Source organism: Mauremys mutica, chromosome 20, assembly GCF_020497125.1.
Source record: "Mauremys mutica isolate MM-2020 ecotype Southern chromosome 20, ASM2049712v1, whole genome shotgun sequence".
Classification (NCBI taxonomy): Eukaryota; Metazoa; Chordata; order Testudines; family Geoemydidae; genus Mauremys; species Mauremys mutica.
The window spans coordinates 24,136,989-24,158,430 of NC_059091.1; the positions used below are offsets into that span (position 1 = coordinate 24,136,989).

The 21,442-nt window shown below is 49.8% G+C and overlaps 1 protein-coding gene across 13 annotated transcripts in view; it reads right to left on the reverse strand.

Moving 5' to 3' along the window:
- SMARCA4 (SWI/SNF related, matrix associated, actin dependent regulator of chromatin, subfamily a, member 4) overlaps positions 1–21,442 on the reverse strand; it is a 57,053-nt gene that overhangs the window by 502 nt on the left and 35,109 nt on the right. For 3 of the 13 annotated variants that reach the window (XM_044994712.1, XM_044994714.1, XM_044994713.1), the window contains 18 exons: positions 18,946–19,012; positions 18,240–18,350; positions 16,894–17,136; positions 15,744–15,857; positions 14,539–14,646; positions 13,128–13,214; positions 11,402–11,448; positions 11,038–11,204; positions 9,999–10,162; positions 8,790–9,017; positions 8,480–8,578; positions 8,146–8,223; positions 6,704–6,931; positions 5,161–5,414; positions 3,591–3,699; positions 1,611–1,712; positions 1,105–1,237; positions 275–414 (listed from right to left, as the gene is read on the reverse strand). In XM_044994712.1, the coding sequence (XP_044850647.1) occupies positions 275–414; positions 1,105–1,237; positions 1,611–1,712; positions 3,591–3,699; positions 5,161–5,414; positions 6,704–6,931; positions 8,146–8,223; positions 8,480–8,578; positions 8,790–9,017; positions 9,999–10,162; positions 11,038–11,204; positions 11,402–11,448; positions 13,128–13,214; positions 14,539–14,646; positions 15,744–15,857; positions 16,894–17,136; positions 18,240–18,350; positions 18,946–19,012 (2,479 nt within the window). The remainder of the gene's footprint in view (positions 1–274; positions 415–1,104; positions 1,238–1,610; positions 1,713–3,590; positions 3,700–5,160; positions 5,415–6,703; positions 6,932–8,145; positions 8,224–8,479; positions 8,579–8,789; positions 9,018–9,998; positions 10,163–11,037; positions 11,205–11,401; positions 11,449–13,127; positions 13,215–14,538; positions 14,647–15,743; positions 15,858–16,893; positions 17,137–18,239; positions 18,351–18,945; positions 19,013–21,442) is intronic. The other 10 variants (XM_044994716.1, XM_044994715.1, XM_044994717.1 and 7 more) reach the window with 10 other exon arrangements.

The following is a 21,442-nucleotide window of genomic DNA, read 5'->3' on the forward strand; positions in this document are numbered from 1 at the left end:
AGGAAATGGACAGGGGGAGAGGTTAGAGTGGAGACATTCCCATGGGAGGGCTGAGTGCTTAGAGACGTTTATCCCATCAGCTTTCCTGAGTCCTCCCTTTAAAGGGGCTCATTCCCCTCCTGCTACAGCCCCGCGTCAGGTACTCTGCAAACACCAAGCTAAACACATCACCGCACAGAAGGCTACGTGCCCGCTGTGGCTCCGTTACAGACCAGCACCACAGAAGGTTACACGGGCAGCAACTGGGAGTGGAGAACTGAGCTCCTGCACTTACCTCCTCCTGCTCCTCTTCACTATCGTCATCACTAACCACTGGCTTGGCCCGGGAGCCGCGGCTGGTGCGCCTGCGACCCTTCAGCCGGTCTTGTGCTTTCTCCTTTCTGCCCAGCTTGATCTTCACCTTGACGGAGCGAGCTGCAGGGAAGTACAAGGAGACGCAGAGAGTCTGAACACTTGCACAGGTTAAGGCTCGGCACTGCCACACAGCAACAAAGCTTCCGCTGCAAATTAGACCTGTCCTATTATAACACAGACATAGTAAGTACGTGGCACTTCTCGAACGCTTTCCATCTCAGGGCGAGAGCGGTGCCTTCTGCTTACCTCCAACAGCTGCCATCTAAAACAAACACCGCACCTCCAGAGCATCAAACTTCCCCCCCCCTTGCTGCATCCCTGGGAAGTTTCACGTTGTCCTTTACCTCAGCTGCCGCTGGAGATCTCCTGACCTACCTGGCTGAGCAGCTGTGGCCTAGAAAGCAAGTGGGAGGAGTTACGTTCCCCATGCAGAGAACCAACATGCATTTCCCTTCCTTTCCTCCAAGGCAGCCCTGGCGCCTGCAGTCCTCTCCCTGCCCCAGAACAGAGAGAACACAGGCAGGGCAGGGCAGTGTGAGCTTCCCCCAGCCACAGTGCCCCTGCCAATGTGCCTCAGTCCTGTCCTGGAGAAGAGAGGAGAGGGCAGAGGCCGCGGCCTTAGTTAGCTTTCGAGCTGGTCATCACCCTTTCACAGAGACCGTCTCCAGTGAGCACACGAGAGCTGAATATGGCAGGCACCTGCATGCACACAGTGCTGCTTAGCAGAGGCAGCAGCAGATGAGTACTCACACTCTGATTCAGATCCTTCCTCTTCTCCTTCCTCCTCCTCCTCACTCTCCTCACCTTCACTGTCTTCCTCTTTCTCAATTTTCTGCCTCACGCTGGTGAAGACGGATTGCAGCACTATCGAATCTTCGTAGATCTAGAGGAAGAAGCCACAGCAGCCTGGATGAGTCAGGGCAGGCTACCTTCTGGAGAGAGCTGTGGCTCCCCACAGCCATTCCCTGCTCGAGGCGCCAGAGTCTTGGCGCGGTCACACGACACAACGCCTGCTTAATCTAACTGATGCCCGCTCACACCAAAGCCTGGGTATTAAGCTTAGGAATAATCCAGCTTTAACCAGATCAGCTTTTATTAGGAAGAAAGGGCTGGCCATCTTGCAATCTAATTGGCTGGCCAGATTTAATGGGATTCTCTAAAAGAAGAGGTGTTTAGTCCCAGTCACTCCATGGGTCGAAAGAGAGAGGGTCACTGCCCCCGCCTGAGCCCTGGCAGCGGGGAGGGAGGTGCCTTACCAGAGAGCCTTCCAGATTAAAGGTTTGTGCGTTCTGACACAGCAGCATGACGTCCTTCTCCAGATCATTCAGGCTGCGGTACTTGTGGTTGCGGATGCGTTCCTGAGAAAGAGGCAAAGGTCAGTCACCTCGCACATGGCCAGCGATTCAACGCCACCCTTGGGCTCCACCCTAACTGCTCCCTTGCTGGCTACCCAATGCTGCCTTCTACGTCACCTGGAACGGCCTCACAATTAGCACCTGCCAAGCGCATGGCTCCAGCACGCTCAAGGAAGACCACACCCCCCAGTAGGCTGTCTGCCCCTTGGGGCTTTTTTCCCCCCAGACCTCCCCAATGCACCTGCCCAGCCTGTGCCATGTAAATACAGGCAGCTTCTGGCAGGGTGTTAGGAACCCTCAATCGACAGTGCTGTTCCCAGCCCAGCTGCAGCACCTCACACTCAGGTGAGTGGCTGGCGTCACAGCCAGCTGCAGTGGCTGGATAATTGGGATCATGAAGGAAATCTCCCCCCACACACTGGTATTTAGCGCACACAATTGCACCACCAAGAAAGAGGCCCGCACCCTACAGGTGCCACAAGCCACAGATGCAGCCAGGTGGGGCCCCGTGGGACAGGCTTTGTGAGAACAGGTGTGGCCAGCAGAGAGAAGGTGCTTGGCCAATGTGGATCTGCAGGGGTGGAGGTATGAGCAGGGGAAGGAGACGCAGGGAGCAGCTGGGACAAGCTTGGGTGGAGCCCAGAGACAGTAGGGAGGAGGAAAGATCAGAGGTGGGCGGGAGCAGCACTGGGCACAGGTTTGGAGGTGTCCCTGAGAAGGTGGAGGGAGGCACAAGGGCAGAGTGCCAAGAACCATAGGACTGGAAGGGACCTCGAGAGGAATCTAGTCCAGTCCCCTGCACTCGTGGCAGGACTAAGTATTATCTAGACCATCCCTGACAGGGGTTTGTCTAACCTGCTTTTAGGAGGAGGGTGTTTGCACTTTCTCCCTGGGCTGTTTTTTTTTAAATTGCCTGGAATCCTGCTCCCAGACTCAGGCCCCAGTTCTGTGCATGCCTGTTGGCCTCCATTTTCATTTATTCCTCTGCACCGGTCAATGCTGGGGGAGGGCGAAGCACCTCGCTTAACGCACGACTGGCGGGGGCTCAGGCATGCCAGTGATGAGGCCGGGGTATGAACTGAGAGAGAACAGAAGGCCCAACGCTTCCATTAGCTCCCCTGCCCACCAAGGGTTAACGGATGCTAGCCCCCCAGGACTCCAGTTCGGTGCACACAAGGAAGCAGCGAGCTGCAAAATGGCCCAGCGGTTTTCCTGGGTGGACTGGAGACAAGTTTGGCTCGAGGGAGGAGGCTCTCCAGTGAGAGGGGATTGCTGGGCAGCACGAGGAGTGGCTGGAAGCCCAGCTCCTGGAACACTCCGGTAAGTGCAGGGACAGAGGTAGCGGGTCCCAGCAGCCCAGCCCATTTAGTCACGTCTCTCGAGGGGGCTGGCCCAAAGCACTGGCAGCACGGCCGTCCAGCTACAAGACCTGACTAGAGGAGCCCTTGCTCTGTAGAGACAAAGGCAGGAGGGGGCAGGAGGCAGAGCTTCACCACACAGCGGGGTGCAGCTGCATAGCTCTCCGAAGGCTTTTCATGGTGGAGAACGACAGCACTTGGTAAGGGTGATTTGGCTGATCCCAGCTTAAGGGTTGGCCCAGGAACAAGCAAAGATGGAGAAGTTTGAGTGGAGACCAGGGAACAGCTGGGCGTGCAGGGAGCGACCAGGGTAGAGACGCAGGGAGGGAGCTGGGCTGGGCCTGGAGGGGAGAACGGTAGTGGCAGGACAGCAATGGTAGTGGTAGTAGACAGGAAGAGGGCCGGGCTGGACTGTTTCGGACGCACCGAGCTGCATTAAATCACGGTGAAGACGCAAATCAAGGATGTGAAGTAAGAGTGCTGCATGGCGCCACACGCATCCGCTGAGGGCGGGCAGGGTTACCTTTATTTTTTTGAAATCCACTGGCTTGCGGATGAGCTCATAGTACTCCGGGAGCTCTTTGCGAGAAGGCAACTGGATGAAGACTTCGCTAAGCTGGCGTCCACTACTACTACAAAACAAGGAAGAAATACAAGATCAAAGACAGAGCCAATCCCCTGCCCCTCTCGCCTGAGCAGCAGCTCCCAGCCTGCCACGCAGAACTGCCACGCACGACATACTTCCACCATGCAGGAGCAGGAGAACATGGAGGCCTGCTCAGTGCCAAAGGACGGACAATCGAACAGGCCAGCCAAGAAGCTGGCAGCGTTACTGTGTTGCCTAATGGTCACTACAGCAAGAGCCTGTCAGCACTTTCACTACAACTCTCTGAAAACTGGCCCATGTCACCTGACCTCTTTCTAAGCGGCACAAAATCCAGTGGTTCATTAAAGTACGGTGAGGAAAAGCAGCGATCTGTTTGGAATCAGGCAGGGAAAAACCTGGATGTTTCTTAAAAGGCTCCCAAGACATGGGACGGGTAAGGAAGACTACACCAGAGCTTCTAAGCAAAGCAGGCATCAACTCCACTATGCTTCTTCCAGGACGTGCTCTAATGCGCTGGCCAGTCACGATGGTTCAAAACTCACTTAGCATGTTGAGCTGAGACATTTAATACTTCCCTCGATCCAGGGCACTTTTCCAGGCTCTGAGTCAATCAATCAAAAGTAGAGGATAGAAAAACTATTTGTTCACTAGCCAAATAAAAAAGCCTAGAAAATCCCACAGGAAATAGTTTGATCTTTTCAAACTGATTCACACAGACCACGTGTGTAACTTCTGCTCTGTACTGCTGATGCCTGAATCGCAACCCTGTATTAGAAAACAGCAATACTGGCAACTCCCTACTGCGCCAGCCGAAGAGCATTGCAGGGCCACAAGTGCTCTCCAGCTGTGCCCCAACCGTCACATGATCAGCAGCGCACAGCACACAACAGCAGGGCTGTCGCTGTGCTTGACCGGACGCTTCCAACAGCATGTCGCATTCCAGACATGCACCATGAGGACATTTCAAGCCTAGAGGGAAGAGCCTAAGAAGGACCTAGCAGATCAGCTGATCACTGGAGAGAAATGGGACAGGAGCTGGATTTGTCAGTTGCTGCAGTTTGCCTGCGAGGCAGGGCACAAACTGGGTGGAATGAGGCAATTACAGCCTGACTCCCAAAGTTTACACAACATGCATCCTGGTCCACCCTCCTTTCATTGCCTTAACTGCAGAACGCAATCTCTGCTGGTTTTACACAGCAGCCTACAGAAAACCCTCTGGCAGATGAATTAGAAACTGCCAGTACTCTGTGAACTTCAGAGCGCTTTGCAAACATCAGCCACTCCCTGGGAGGCAAGGAAGAGTGATTCCCATTGTAGAGACAGGGAATAAGACAGAAGTGCTGTGGGTTTACGCCATGCCTGCCCAGGCAGGGACTAGGATTGGGTGTTCCTCCCCCCAGGTGTGTGCACTGGTGGTTAAAAAAGACAGAAAAGCAGCCCCTATGCAGGAGTACTGAGGAGAGTGCCCATCCCTTGCTTCTCTTACCTGTCCTTGTATTTAATCACGGCATCCACTATCTTCTTCATTTTTTTGGTGAGGTTGGGGGGGTTTGGGGAGAGCTTTTCGGCGGGAGGCCGGCCGCGCTTTTTCTGCTTTTTGCTATCATCGTCTTTGTCCCGGCTGCGGGTGCTGGTAGTCGGGGTGGCAGAGCCAACGTCAACATCTCGCTTGCGTTTGCGGGAAGATTTCTTCTGACGAACCTCCTCCTCGATCTCCTCCAGCGTGCCCTCCTCTATAGCCTACGGAGGGGAGCAACAGAGCAGCCGCTAGCACTGAGACTGCTGGGCAAAGGTGCACAGAAAGGGCGAGGGAGCTGCCTGTGAAATGCTAAGCACCCCCATTTATACGAGGCTTTTAATTTGCTGCACTACTGACCAGAGCGGTCTGCCCAGTGGGGCTGGGGCTGGATGGGCTGCCCCTTGCCCGCGGACAGACCTCCTCCCAACCTGAGACCTTAGTTCAGGCTGTTACCGAAAAGGGGTTCTCAGACTTGTTCATACGGTGACCCCCTTCTCCATATTGGGACCCCTTCCAATTTACCCATGTGGCAAAGGCCACTGGGTTGGCAACACATGCTAATGCTCTAGTATTTTTTGGAAGTGGCTGCTCCTTGGTAATGGGCTAAAGCATCTCTGCTCTGCTGAGTGTATCTGAACCACGCACGTGGTTTTCCTCCCCAGAACAGAAGGCCTCTACAGACCTGCCTTCCACTCATTACACCCAGCTGATCAGTCTGTCTCTAACTGCCCTACGTTTAATTTCAAAGCTGGAAAATGCCCCAGACGTAGGGGAAATTTTTAGGTGAACACGGAGGTATTTTAAGATGAAGAATGTATTTGCTGGAAGGCTATTGGAGGAAAGCAGAGGGTGCCTCAAGGGTTAACCTCCACAGAAGGAAGAGGGGTTTTTCTATTCTCTACAGCTAAATCATCTTCTCTAGCTTCCTGCCCAAGAAAAGCTCTTAAGATTCCCATTAACGTTAATTCTTGAGCTGCTGCAGCCTCCCTCTCCCTGCTGCTCAAACATCCCCTTCAGCAGAATCAACCTTGCGGCTACCCAGAATCCAGCAGGCACTCGGCTGCCCATCAAGTGCATTCTGCCTGGGAGGCTCAACAGCTGTTAAAGTAGCAGTCAGCTATGGCGTGGCTTCAATTGTTTAAACCCCTCTAGAGCCCTGTGATGGGGTGAGGTGAGTTTTTCAAATACCCAGTACCAGCATCAGATGGCGAAAGAGAAATTGACCCTAAGGCAACAAATGTTTGGTAATAAGCAAATGGGTCGATAGCATTTCATGAATCAATAGGACCGATTCATGCTGCTCAAAACCCTTAGTGGAGATTTGGGTACGAGGCAATTTTCCTTGAGTTGGTAATGAAGGATGCTGGGAGATTCAGCCACACATCCAAAGCAGGTTGATTTTAAGCTACGCACCATCAGAGTCTCCAGCACTGGGTATTTTCTTTAGCACACAGACAAACACACAGGAGAAGCATAGATTTGAGAAGGCCATTGGAGAACGATGCTGTACCATGTATACCTTGAGCCACTGCTTCTCGGTAAGCGAGTCACTGTAGTCCACCTCCTTACGGTGACGTGATCCTCGCCCAAACATCTTCTCCTCCTCCTCCTCACACGTGAGTCTCTCCACTTCAGCATCATCCTTAATAATCCAGGATGGCAGCTCGTCCTCTTCCATTAGACGTGGCTTTCGCTTTGGATTGCGTGCTTCCTCCCGCCTGCGGTCCAGGTCCATGCGCTAAAAGAAGAGGTGTTTGCTGGGGGGACCGCTGGCCCAGCCACAGAGGGGTCTGCGGCCATTGCCCGAATGCATCTATTGGGGGGTTAGCTGGCCCATTTAGGCGCTGGTTAGTCGAGGCAGGTCATCTCTACAGCAGACGTTGTGGGTCATGCAGCTGACCCCAGATGGACCAGGACGTGACTCATCTTGGCTTTGGAAGTATCGAACTGGCTCAGGCATCCAGCAGGTACCAAGGAGCAAGGAATGCTGCAGTGCAGCGTGTGCAGCCTCCGGGAAGGGGTGCTCTCTGGTGACTCTCGGTCACGCAGTAGCCATGCCAGTTGGCTCCAGAGGAGTGCCATTCTGCCATCTTTGAGTGCAAGGCCCTTGGGAAGCTTTGCAGGGGGAGGGATACAGCAGGGAATGCAGTGTGTTTGTGGAACCCAAGGGGTTTGTGTAACAATTATTTAAATACCTACGGATTCATTACAGCTCAACAAATACATCAGGTTAAGCTCTGCGTGAGCATATTAGCCGGCGTGAGACTAACCACTCTGAAGGACAAGGTACGAGAAGAGGAGATCACTGAAACTGGAGACAGACGAGCTATTACAGACGAGCGGGTCATCTCCGCCAACTGTCTTCGCTAAAGCTGGGTTGTCCCTACAGTGCATTGTTAGGGTGCGGTTATTATCGACCTATCCAGGCTCACGAGAACCTAGAGCGTCTGACGTGGGGCAGACATGGGCAAGCCCCCTCCTCCACACGCATGTATCGGCATTAAGAGTACTGCTGAAGGAGTGGCATTTTCTAAAGGAGTCTTTTGTGTTCTCTGAGTCACATGGAACAATCTATAGATCTCCTAGCTTAATAAATAATTTTGCCTGTCCTACTGCCGTTCATCTGAAGATCTCAAAGCACTTCACCAACATACTTCAGTAGCACGTCATGGTAAGTATTTTTCCCCTTTACATCTAGGGTAAGCCGAGGACAACAAAGGCAGGAGCAGAACCTACTCAAACTTTTAGACGCTGCTCCCCATCCAGAGCCAGGAATAGACCCAGGAGCCCTGACTCAGGCCCCACTGCTCTAACCACTAGACCCCTAGTCCTTACTCAAGTCAATGTTTGTTCAAACATAACAAGCTCAACTCTATCAGAAATGCCATTGCCTCTGTTACCCGGAAGAGAGAGAGAGGCTCAGTTCTCTTCCACGGCCTTTGCCACGCTCACCATAAAAAGGTCAAATTCCTCTTCATGACGGGCAATCATCTGGTTGACCGTTTCATCGTCAGGAACTTCATCTTCTTCCTGCAAGATTTCAAACGCCTGGCTTAATGGCGAGAGAAGCCGCCGCGGCATGCTGGGAACTGAACACCGAACATTGCTACCATCTGACGCCTGTTCGGCTGCCCGTGTGAAATGAGTTTTGGTGGTCTCAGTCCAGTGTCTTGTGGACAGGTATCCACATTGCAAGAGACCACCACCAGAGTTGGCACCTTTGTTGGCAGTCTCAGCAGTGAGGCCAAGGATTGAATGGGCATGGAGACTGAACTACCCCTCTCACCTTTAGAGGTGGTTCCTCCAAGTCAGGGTTCAGGCACAGGGTTGAGGCAGTGTGGGGGAAGCTTGCACTGCCACTGCCGCTGCCCGTGCTGTATCTGTTCTGTGGATAAATAGAGGACTTCAGTCTCCAGGGCTGTCAATCCGGCACCTTTCACCGACACTAAAATTCACTTCAAAAGAGAAACAAGTGTTCATGCTCTTTCCTTCCAGCCCACATGCCCTTGGCCTCGGGGACATAGAGCAAAAGCCAGCCACGCGTTCACCATTCATGCTCTGAAGCAGCAGGGAGGGTGACCTGCACCGCCCCTTACCTCATCCTGCTCCTCGTGCTCTAGGATAGCCTGGAGGAAAGCTCTCCGCTCGTGGCTGGAGGATTTCTGGTCGAACATGCCGGCCTGGATGACCTTCTGATCAACATTCAGTTTGTACTTGGCTGCAGCCAGGATCTTCTCCTCCACGCTGTTCACGGTGCAGAGGCGGAGCACACGCACCTCGTTCTGTTGCCCAATACGGTGTGCTCGGTCCTGGGCCTGCAAATCCTGAAGAGGGGAGCACGTTGTTTGCAGAGTAATTTAAACCTCTCTCCTTCTCAGGTAAATATTTGAGCCTTTAAATACATCACCGGAAAAGCAAACATGCCTCTCAGAGCTACCTGGAGGACCTCAATGACTCCAGAGGATTCCATTACATCCACTGGGGAAGTTTAACTAACCGAAGCAGTTCGTTTTGCTGACTGCTCTTGTACTTGGCGATTCAATGCATGTTAGAAAAATAGGCCACTGTGCCTAGCTATTACAGCAAATTCTTGCGACAGTGCCCTTCACTCAGCCGCCTATACCTCACCCTCTGACGGAGCTGAGTGGCTACATGTGGATTCTTACTAGCACTGGTGAACCACAGGGTAACGTGGAATAAGAGGATAGCAGTGGGCTTCAGTGTCTTTATATTACATTTGGTGTGAGTGGGATGGAGGGATCTTTAACCTCAGTCACTACCAGTGCTAACCGTTAATCATGTTAATTAGCATTGTTAGCAATGATAATTATGCATCAGCCACAAGAGGATCTCCTGCTGTATGTCAGCCCACCCTGCCTGTCGGAGAGGAGACAACTGGGAGACAGGCAAAAAAGAAAAAAAAGAGTGTTCTCGACTCTGCTTAGCTAACGAATAGCAGAGAAAACATGGCAACCTTGCTAAGATTAGCATCTCGCGTGAAAGCCTTTAAGACAGTCTGAGGATGAATTCTAGCTGCTAACCAGTTAAAAGCCAGCTTGCTGCATCCTCACTGCTATTTTAACCAAAGTTAAGAACACACTCTACAGTGTGGACACATTCTTAGATCCTTATGAGGAGGTTAAACCGCATTACAGGCACACAGTTCATCCAAGCCCTAGGAAAGGGACACACTAGTCCTGCCTCTTGCTATTTGAGGAACAAGACTCATGTCTCATGTACACACAGAGAGACAACCATGCCCAACCCCGTATTGGGATCCCCATGAATTCAGTAGCGTTTTTCACCTGGTGTGGATTCCAGTCACTGTCAAAAATAATCACAGTATCTGCAGACTGTAAGTTCAGTCCCAGCCCTCCGGCTCGAGTGCTCAGCAGGAAAATGAAATATTCAGAGCCGGGCTCGTTGAAGGTCTTCAGCAACATGCCGCGGTCTTCAGCTTTAGTGGTTCCTAGAAGCCCAGGGAGAAGAGAGATGTCACCATTTTCCTCCCCTGAAAAAAGTTTTCTATTTAACGTGGACTCGGGACTCCACAGAGCAAAAAGGGGTTCCAGCTTGCTCAGAAAGCGTTGAGCACCTGCACCCCTGAAAACCAGGTCCATTGGTGGTGGCTCAAGTCGGGCACCCCTAATCCTATCGCATCCAAAATCAGTAGTCATGACGGCAAATTGAAGTCTGTGCGTGCAGTGTGTGTCAAGTGGGAAAGCCCTTTGGGATCCTCCAGGACATACAGTGTAATGTAAGGTGATCGATGTATCAAAGATAGCAGGTTACAAACATCCAAGAGGAAGTTGTTGATGCTGGGTGAAATTCCAAGAGACAACACAAGGCCTATGCGCCATGTCGGCCTACAGAACAGGGCTCTTCCGGGAGGTGACTTTCACCAACTTAAAAGGAGGTGAAAAGCAGTAAATGGATTAGCAGTGAACCACCTCCTTAAACTAAACTTACAAGAAAAAAAGTGTAAAGTATGTGCAACCCCGTTAATCCTTTTTCCCCAATCATAGGTTAAAGGAGAAATATGTCCAGAAGCAAGTGTGCAACGATGACACTGCAACAGTGATATCCCACCAGCTTCACCAAGAGTTAGTACATGATGTGATTGGTTACGATAGTTCCATGGTTTAATTTTTATGAGTGGCATTGTTAGTTTCATGCATGTTTCCCAGGTGTGCTGCTAAGCACACTGCATGACAATGAGCATTGAAAGGAGGTTTGTTATTTGATCATTCGTTATCTACACATGCAGGGTTTAACCTACTGAGATCACCAAAGCAGAGCATTCAGGAGGGGATTGCAGGTCTCTCTGTTACTAGCTGAACTCACCATCCAGCCTGAGGTATTTGAAGCCACGGTATGCAAAGTAGTCTTCCATGATGGTCATGAGCGAGGTCATCTGACAGAACAGCAGCACCTTGTGGTTGGTGGCTCGTAGTTTGGGAAGAATCCGGTCTAGGAGCTCAAATTTGCCAGATGCTCGGTACAGGTCTAGTCTAGTTCACAAGAGAGGATTGGAAATAGGTGAGAATCTGATGCTAAAAGAAGGCATCATCCTCGCATGCAAATGACAACTACCAGTGCTTGTTACATTAATACACTGACCTAATCCAAGTAATTCTTCATTGATAAACCACACCACACTTAAACTACAAATACCCTCCTTTGTAAAGCTCAAAAGCATTCAACTTACCCCTGTACAATACCGCCAGTGAAACCTAAGTGCTCTGAAAAGGATTCCTGCAAACAAAAACAGAAACACGGTCACACTGATTGCACCAAACTCTTCCATACAAACACGAGTGTCCAGTAAATCCACCAAACTCTTGGAATTGCCCTAATGGAAAACTGATCCTCAGGTCAAAATCGGTCTAATCTTCTGCTTTCGTATGGCTTGGGTGGATAGCAAGGTAAGATAACCAGCACATTGCCGCAGCAGTGAGCTGGTGAATGTCCTTCAGGCCCCTGGCAAAGGAACAAAGGGGACATTCAGATACAATGTGCTCTATCGTGGTGACCAAGTTGCATGCAGGTGTTTGCCTCATTTTCCATTTAAAGAGGGTTTGCCCAAGTCTCCCATGAGACGTCCTGATGAGATTCAATCTGCACCAGTCTTTCCGACATAAAATCAAAACCCGATGGTTTCTTGGCAGGGTCAACGACGAGCTGCTTGTTTAGAGTGGTCGAAACGCTCCATGTGACTCTCCATTGAGCCTCAGCATCACAGTTGGTGTAAGGGTCTTGATGCGGTTCCGTAGAGGGTTGTGGGATTTTAATCTTGTCTTTAGCAAGTTCTGCAGGTCATCATGCAGCGGGATCCCTGCGTTTGCATTGACATGGTTGAGAAAGCGAGATGTCTGAGGAGCTCTTCTAATCTGCAGAGGCTGGATGTGCGATAGGACCAGGAACCAGTGGTCTGAAGTCAATTTGAGCGTCCCGACAAGATGTGCATGGCGTTAAGTTGAATGTCAAGGAGTTTAGCATGACGGCTGTCAGACCACACTGGTGCACAGCATTTAGCTGCACAATATACCAAGGCAGTTGTTGCAGTTTGTTGGTCCATGGACTGGAGCCCCGTGATGTTCTGGCCAATTTTCTGGTAAGTGTGAAAAAGACCTGACGTTCTCGAGGTGTTGTTGAAAGGTCTAACTCTGGTCCAGTGTAACACCAACATGCTTGGGTTAGCCCTGTGGCTGACGCTCTCACTGCAGAATTATCCATCAAGTTTGGTATTAGCCATTTTATTGTTCGGCTGGAAAGCGGTTTAATTATAAATGGCAATAGGTTAATTCATAAGATACCCAACTGCTGTATGAAGGCCTGGAAAGAATGTGTAGGAATAAAGTAATTTCAAAGCGTCTGTCTGGGGTCACTTGAGGTGAGAAGATGATCCCAAGGAGCGAGTTGGAGCACCAATTCACTAGTGGAACGCTTGTTTCGTTGTCTCTGAGGAGAGACTGCATCCAAATGCATCAGCTTGACAATGAGCCTTGATTTTGCCGTTTTTAATTGATATCACTTCATTGAACACTCCATGTCTGAACAGGTTTAAACCAACTTTGGATGCTACAGGGGAACCTTTTAAGATGAGACACAGGAATGCTACGCAATGCTGCCCTGAAAATTTACCCTGCAGCGTCCAAGAACAGCTTAGTTCATACGTTACCCATTTGACAGAAAGGCTGATCTGTACACTATGGCCTCTAGGCCAGGGGTCTCCAAACTTTTTTGATCACGCACCCCTATCAGTAACAAATTTTTGAGCATGTGCCCCCTGCCGCGCCAGCGCTACCCTTTTTGCAGAAGTGAAAAAAAGGGGGGGCTCCTCCTGCCATGCACCCCCAAGGAGCCTCTTGTGCACCCCACTTTGGAGACCACTGCTCTAGGCAACACTGATACAAAAAATACTACAACATTACCTCTATGTGTTGAAACATGTATGGATGGTTACAGATCTTCCTCAGCTGCATGATGGTGTTCATCAGGGTTTTTGTACCACCTTTGCCCTGTGTGAAGAAGACACAAAATTACAAATATGTCCAAGCAGACACAAGCTGTGAAAAGGAACATGGAGGATCTGCTCCACCCCCACTGCAGTCATGGCATCCTACACTCTTGGCAAAAATCTAAAATCTCACATGAGAGAAAGCAGATGGGTGCAGCTGAGGACAAAGGCGAAATTATTCAGAGGCCGATCACGTCCGCTTGAGTAGCTAACGACGTGTGCAGAACACTGGAGACAGTGAACGGCTGTTCTAGCATGGATGGGACACGGGAAGCATCTTCACTCAGTTTTCAAAAGTGAATGTCACACAGATCTAGTAGCAGAGCTGCCGCTTTAGGAGAGGGATCCAACCAATGACTCCAAAACCTCCTCCATACACTAGCAAGGCTAATTCCCCCAGCCCCACTGCTGTGAAAGCTGCCCACAACAGCGAGACAACAGTACAGCAATGTAACACATTGCTCAGAAAGGTGAACTTCAAGGTGTTAAGGAGAAACCTTAAAATCCTCTTCCACAATCCAAGGAATAAAGGAATTTTTAAAATGAGGGTGAGAGAGCAGCTCAGAGGTTGCATACTGGAGAAGTGCACACTTCACCTTCAGTTCATTTTAAAGCTGGCCCAACCAGCTGCTGCCATCTGACAGCTGTTGAGTGGCTTGTGTGAAACAAGCTGGCGCTCTCCATGAAATTCCTAATAGTTCTCCACAGCCCAGGATCCTTTTGGGCAGTCTTGGGAGAGGCATGCACAGGTTTAGGTCCTGGCTATGTGGAGGAAGCTTGCCCTGCCACTGCTCCTGCTGTATCCTTTCTGCGCAGTGTGGCTTTAAGGTCATGTCTGCACTACAGGTGCTATGGTGGCATAACAATACTGCTTTAACCCCGTAGTGTAGACAGACAGTGACAGAAGGGGTTTTTCTGTTGCTGTAGGAACTCTACCTTCCCAAGCAATGGTAGCTAAGCTGACTGTAGCTTTCTTCTGCTGACCGAGCACAGCGACGGCGCTCCGAGGTGTGGATTTTTCACATCCCTGAGCACTGCAGCTATATCTAGATCAGGCCTCAGTTTCCAGGGAGCCAGTGCCAAATGCATTAAGGGGATTTCCCAAAGCACAAACAGCAGCTAGGCACCTATGAAAGCGAAGGGGATTTGGATGCTTAACTCCACAAAAATGTCCCCCTCAAACGGTAGCAGCAACGTGACTGGCAGACAGCGTGGAAAAAAAAAATGCAGTTGGGAAACAGGCCCCTGTATGTGAAATGCTCTTTGGCGCTGCTGCACGTAAATGCCGGGAGAGTAAGTAACAAATCAGAGCCCTAGTGCCACACCTTTTTATCCTTCTCTGAGCCATCGGTGAGCAGCACTCCCTTGGCCTGCATGTGTCTGTACAGCACCCTCTGTAGTGCCGACATGTCACACTTGATCACGTACTCCACCTGGAAAGCAGAGGAGAGTTTAGTAACCAACCCACCGTCATTCTCTGCATGCTCCCAAAACATCTCACTCCTATGCCCCCGTCACTGGCTTGTTGCCCTGCACCCCCCCCCCCTTGCTGTACTGCTCCGAGCTCTCTGCCAACCACTGGACTGTGACTTATTTCCCAACCAACTAGCACTGTTCTCAAGCTGGCCAGAGTGCTGGCGAGACACTAACCACAGGGCTCGGTGCGGTGTCTTTAGGATGCTGCTGGCCCCGGGAGCGGCAGACTGGGCATACAAGTCACTCCTGTGGAACTGTGGGGCACGCACAGCCATCACTATTCTCCCATCTTCCCCACTTTGAGCCCCACCGCCTCAGCGCTAGGAGTTAAGCCACCAATCCGGCTTGTTCTCCTCAGGCTAGCATAGCCCATTGGGGTGAGCACAGCAAGCTGAAAAGCTGCAAAATACCATCTCATTGCAGCAGTCCTAGAAAGGAAACTAACTTGGAGTCTACAGGAGTTGGAAAGGTTTTCCCCTTAGCCCTGGAGTGAAGAAAGGGAAACCATAAAAAGCAAAAGCCTCTAGTGAGGACAACATGGAACCAGCTGTCAAATGCTGGAGCAAATAGCAGGCAGCTTAACTGACAACTATAAGCAAGTTGAAAAAGAACAAACGGGTTAGTTCAACTACCTCATCCCCCGCTCATGGGCCAGGCAGGAGCGCTGTCTCTAGCATTTTTCACTACTTCCTCCTGTCCACTGTAAACGCTCAAATGTTGGGGCTTTCCCCACTTTCCTCAGGAGAAGATGTCACAGCTTCAGCTACACGATGACTTACAGCAAGGATGCAACATAAAACAAGGACTAAACTTACAAACAAAACACTATTTAAGTGCAGCATAGTTCATAGATTTTAGAATCATAGAATCATTTAGGCCAGAAGGAACCATTAGATCTAGTCTGATCTCCTGTATAACCGCACAGGCCAGGAATTTCACTCCACTAGCCCTGCACTGAGCACAATAACTTGTGTTTGACTAAAGAACATGTTCCAAAAATGCATCCAGAAAGCCTGGTGGCTGTGGGGCTTTGTGTCTTCCTTACAAACTGTACCTTTTCAGGCAGCTGTGCTTCTACCTCCTTCTTTAACCGTCTTAGCAGGAAGGGACGCAGCACTTTGTGCAAACGACGGATAATCAGAATAGTTTCTTCTTCATTCAAATCCACCTATTTTTTCCACCCAGGAAATAAAAATAGGTTAAAATAACTTAAGTCTCTCTCCCCTCAATGTTTTTCACTGAATACTGCAAGATCCCAACAACAACAACCCCTAGCTCTTGTCTAGCACATTCCCAGCAGATCTCAAAGCGCTCTGCAAAGGTCATGATTATGCCCATTCTACAGATGGGGAAACTGAGGCTCAGAGAGGGTAAGTGACTTGCCCAAGTCACCCAGCAGGCCAATGGCAGAGCTGGGAATAGAAATAAGGCCTAAAAATTCCCTCATAAACTGTAAAAGCAGCAAAGAGTCCTGTGACACCTCATAGACTAACAGACATATTGGAGCATGAGCTTTCACCCACGAAAGCCCATGTTCCAATACATCTGTTAGTCTATAAGGTGCCACAGGACTCTCTGCTGCTTTTACAGATCCAGACTAACACAGCTCCCCTCCGATACTTGACCTCAAACTGTGCAACTGATGACTTAGTTTTGTCCAGCCACACCCCTCTCAAAACTGCAAACTCTCTTATGCCGCTGTCCAAGTCTGAGGTTTTACTGAAAACTAACGGTTCAAACCCTGTGCTGTTCTATTACTTGGTATTCACGTCCCAAGACGCTGCACTTTAAGGGAGGAGTTTTGAATGAATATAACCAGTTCACTTCAAAGGCTTGAGGATTCTGTGCAATCTGCGAATCCATTTTGACAAGAACCAAGCAGCGCCTTGGTGACATGGCTGGAGGTCTATGACAGAAAGACACCTTACATTTATTCCAGCATTTGCTTATTAGCAGTCTCTGGTTTATCCCTACGGCTCAAACTCACTTTCTCGGGTGTCCAGTCCCAGAAATTAAACTCTGATTGAAGACAATACCCCTCCTCTAATAGCAACATTAAGATTGAGACTGCTGAGCCAGCACACCAGTTAATAGCTGGAAACTAATTACAACCAAATACCGTGGATATCTACTGATTTGGTACCTTATATTAGCACAAGACTGTCCAAACTCAACTGCTGTCAGACTGCTAATTCCACACCTACCTTCTCTCCAGTCATGGCAAATGGAGCATTAAACCACTGCTCAAATGTGCTACAGCTCTTGAAGATGGTGGGAAGGAGGAAATTGAGTAGAGCCCACAGCTCTGGCAGCTTATTCTGTAGTGGAGTTCCTGTCAGCAGCAAACGACGTGGAGCTACGTAGTGTGTGTTGAGGACCTGGGTTAGCTTACAGTGGTGATTCTTCATTCTGTGACCTTCATCAACAATCATGTACTTCCAGCGAATCTGCAGAGACGGAATCACGACGAAGACTGTGGGAATCCCACCTTTCATAAGCGCCGCAGCTACGGTCACCCCCTCCGACAGAGGAGAATCACACCATCTTAACCATCCACGCAGCCATGCCTGCCCAGCGGGGGCCACCACCAGAGACAGCTCAGAACTGACTAGGACCGTAAAACCCTAGTCAAGTTTCATTCAGGCTGCTACTGGGAAAGTGCTCCCATTCATGAGCCCTCTCTTTGCCTGTGGCACAGAGAGCCGAGACAGCCGATGGAATAAGGGAAGGGGCAGTAATGTCGAGAAATGATTAAGGAAGAGAGATGTTACCCAGTTAGTTATTTCTAGCATCTCACACACCCTGTACCATCACCAGTAATTCCTTAGCTGCCTGGCCATAGCCAAATACATTTCCCTCACAATCCCAGTTCCTGAATAACTGAAGAGAACGCCCTGCTAAGGCCATGTCTAGGTGAGAAAAGATGCACCAGTTATAGTTAAACCGGCACAAACCCCTAATCAGTGCAGCTTAATTTAGTAGTTCACTGACACAAGATACAGATAAAGATCACAAGATAAGAGATTTCTGGGAGGTAACTAATGCAAATCCCCACTGTTGAAATAATCCAGATAACTAGTCTTGTGAAGTTGCACACTCCCACACTTCTGGGGAGGACCTGCAGAGAGGGCTTGGACTTGAGCAGGAGGTCTAAGAGGACAAAAGACTTGAAACTGTATCAAATGACAGCCTGACCTCGGAAGAGGGTAACTCTCAGGCGCAAACCCCCATGAGAGGATCTGAGGTACTTTAGATCTGCCAGGGTTACCAAGTGAAAGGTGGGTGAGCACCTGCTAAGCTAGGTACGTGTATCTAAGCTGTTTACTGCTAAGATAGGTCCTCTCTGTAATGCTTTTGTTCTGAACGAAGAACACTTTGCTTTATGAGAGACGGCTGATCACTCCTCAACCCTGTTCTTACCCCTGAGAACACAAAACTGCAGGGCCTGAGAAAGGGGATGGCTGGGGGTCTGAGCCCTAAGCGGGGTGGCCCTTAAGGCAGCCATGCGGGTGTCAGAGGTGCAGTTAGCCATGGGAAACACGACACTCACCTTGGCAAGAATGTGCTTATCTTTGATGATGTACTCGTAGGTTGTGAGCAAGACATTAAACTTCCCACTTCGAAGCTGAGGTACAAATGCCCGTCTTGCTGCTGGAGAGCCCTGGGAAAGGAGGAATGGGAGAAAAAAAATCAAACCAATGTAACTTCCAGCAGGGGGCGTTACTGAGGGCTTGTCTACAGGGTGTAGCAATGCTCCACTAGAGGGGTACAAATTCTAAAGCGCACCAACATGATGCGCTTTAACTGGCCCGTGCAGACCCTGCTGGCATGCTCTAAAAATGCCCTATTGCACATTTTTAGTGTGCGCCAGCAGCGTCTACACAGGCCGGTTAGTCTGCAGCACGCAGTGCACTGCAGAATTCACACCCCTCTAGTACACATTGCCGCACTGAGTAGACAAGCTCTGATTATTAGCAACAGAGTGGAAAGTCCCATGTTCCTGATTGGTAGGGGGAAGCAAATCTAGCTTGAATGTTTATACAGGCCATGGTCGATAGATTCATTCTCTTGTTCAAGTATTCATATCAAACACAGAGAAGAATAATCACTAAGCAGCTGATTTTTATTTTTATTTTTGGATAAAGGGAACACTGCATTTCTATCGGGGTTGGTTATACAGGTGCTAAAAGCTGCTTACAAAGTATGCAACCAAAAGTTTTACAGTGAGACGTGCCGGACCGAATTCCAGTACTTGCCTTGTATGAGACCTTCACCACAGAAGGAGCCCATTTATCAAATTCATATGCCCAGTTTGACAACGTTCTAGAAGAGAGGGAGTGAGAAAGAACAGTAAAACCCACCCTTGCATAAGGACTCCAAACCTTCTATAGCCCAAACCAGCCCCCATTGGCTGTAAAACCATAAAAGTCCCCAGCAGCTCTTGGGAAATCAATACCCTTTATTCCCAGCTAGTAATTCTTGCTGCAAAATCCATTATCCAAGACACAACCACAATCCAAACAATTCCCTGTGACAATCATGAGATGTGGCCACAGTACTTTCTTCTCTGCCAGAAAAAACAGCTATGTACCCTACGGTAAATGTGGTTCTTGGCAGTGCACTGCCCATTCTGCTCGTGGTGCATGTGCTCCATACATGAGAGATCAGATTATTTTGTCCAGCAGTGTCTGTTGGGGCCACGCCTGCACCATAAGTAACCTCACTTCCCCCTCGCCTGAGGGCATAAAGGGTAGTGTGAGCCCAACCTGCCCCTCAGTTCTTTCACCAGTACAGAACTCCAAGGTAGCCGAGAAAGAGAGCAGGTTGTGAAAACTGTGTGGACAACACATTTTGAAGAACCAATTGCCGCAAGGCAAGTAAGTGTCCTTTCTTCTTCGAGTGGTTGTCAACACAGATTCCACGCCTGGTGATGAGGATGGTGTGGACTGCACCCTCAGCATGTTTGCAGATGACACTAAACTGGGAGGAGTGGTAGATAGGCTGGAGGGCAGGGATAGGATACAGAGGGACATAGACAAATTAGAGGATTGGGCCAAAAAAAGTCTGTTGAGGTTCAACAATAATAAGTGCAGGACTCTGCACTTAGGACAGAAGAATCCCATGCACTGCTACAGAATAGGGACCGAGTGGCTAGGCAGCAGTTCTGCAGAAAAGGACCTAGGGGTTGCAGCAGACTAGAAGCTGTATATGAGTCGACAGTGTGCCCTTGTTGCCAAGAAGGCTAACGGCATTTTGGGCTGTATAAGTAGGGGCATTGCCAGCAGATCGAGGGACGTGATCATTCCCCTCTATTCAACATTGGTGGGGCCTCATCTGGAGTACTGTGTCCAGTTTTGGGCCCCACACTACAAGAAGGATGAGGAAAAATTGGAGTCCAGCGGAGGGCAACAAAAATGATTAGGAGGCTGGAGCACATGACTTATGAGGAGAGGCTGAGGGAACTGGGATTGTTTAGTCTGCAGAAGAGAAGAATGAGGAGGGATTTGATAGCTGCTTTCAACTACCTGAAGGGGGTTCCAAAGAGGATGGATCTAGACTGTTCTCAGTGGTGGCAGATGACAGAACAAGGAGCAATGGTCTCAAGTTGCAGTGGTGAAGGTTTAGGTTGGATATTAGGAAAAACTTTTTTCCACTAGGAAGGTGGTGAAGCACTGGAATGGGTTACCTAGGGAGGTGGTGGAATCTCCTTCCTTAGAGGTTTTTAAGGTCAGGCTTGACAAAGCCCTGGCTGGGATGATTTAGCTGGGGATTGGTCCTGCTTTGAGCAGGGGGTTGGACTAGATACCTCCTGAGGTCCCTTCCAACCCTGAGATTCTATGATTCTATCAGCAAGCAGCTGTCTATTGCCTGGAGGTGGATAACCAGAGTTTTACTTAAATAGTGACTGCGAGACAGTCCCACCAAAACTGGCATCCGATCTGGAAGCCTCCACTAAGGAACAGTGTCTTGTAAATGTGTGGCTCAAGCTCCTGTAGCTTCTCCACAAGTTTCTCTGTTTGTCTAGGTTAACTAAAACTTACCTATATTACATTGCCAAAGACGATATGTGATGGGGTGTCCACCCCACTTAGGGCCTGGAAGGGTTAAGATGGCTACATGGGCCCATTACCTGCCCAGGCTGCACCGGAGAAGAAGCCAGGGAGCAGGGGTTGATTAAATAAAGCTCAGCTGGTCAGGAACAGGAGGCATCTGAATAAAGCCCAGGAGGTGACAGCAGCAGTGGGCGGCATGGAAGGAGTGTGCAGTCTCTCCCTGGGTGAAGGGAGGTGTGTTGGGCCTCTACAGTACAACCGGAGAGTTACGAACTGACCGGAAAGCCACACCCCTCATTTGGAAGAATTCAGGGGGGCAGGAAGCAAATACAGTACAGAGCTGTGTTAAACACGAAGAACTAAAAAAATGTAAGCAAAGTTTCACAAGGTCAGGAAACGGGTTCTGTGCTTGTTTCATTGAAATTAAGATGGTTAAAAGCAGCACTTTTCTGCATAGTAAAGTTTCAAAGCTGTACTGAGTCAATGTTCAGTTGTACACTTTTGAAAGAAGTTTAGTTCAGAGTTACAAACAAACAATCTTCACTCCTGAGGTGTTCCTGACTCGGAGCTTCTACCGTAGAGGGCAGTTGGGAGGCTGACAAACCCAGAGAGGGGGGAAGGTAGAAGGCTCAGGGGAAAGCAGCATGGTAGGACAGTGCAGGCCATGGCTGCCAACTGGAGGGCCCCTGAGCCAGAACCC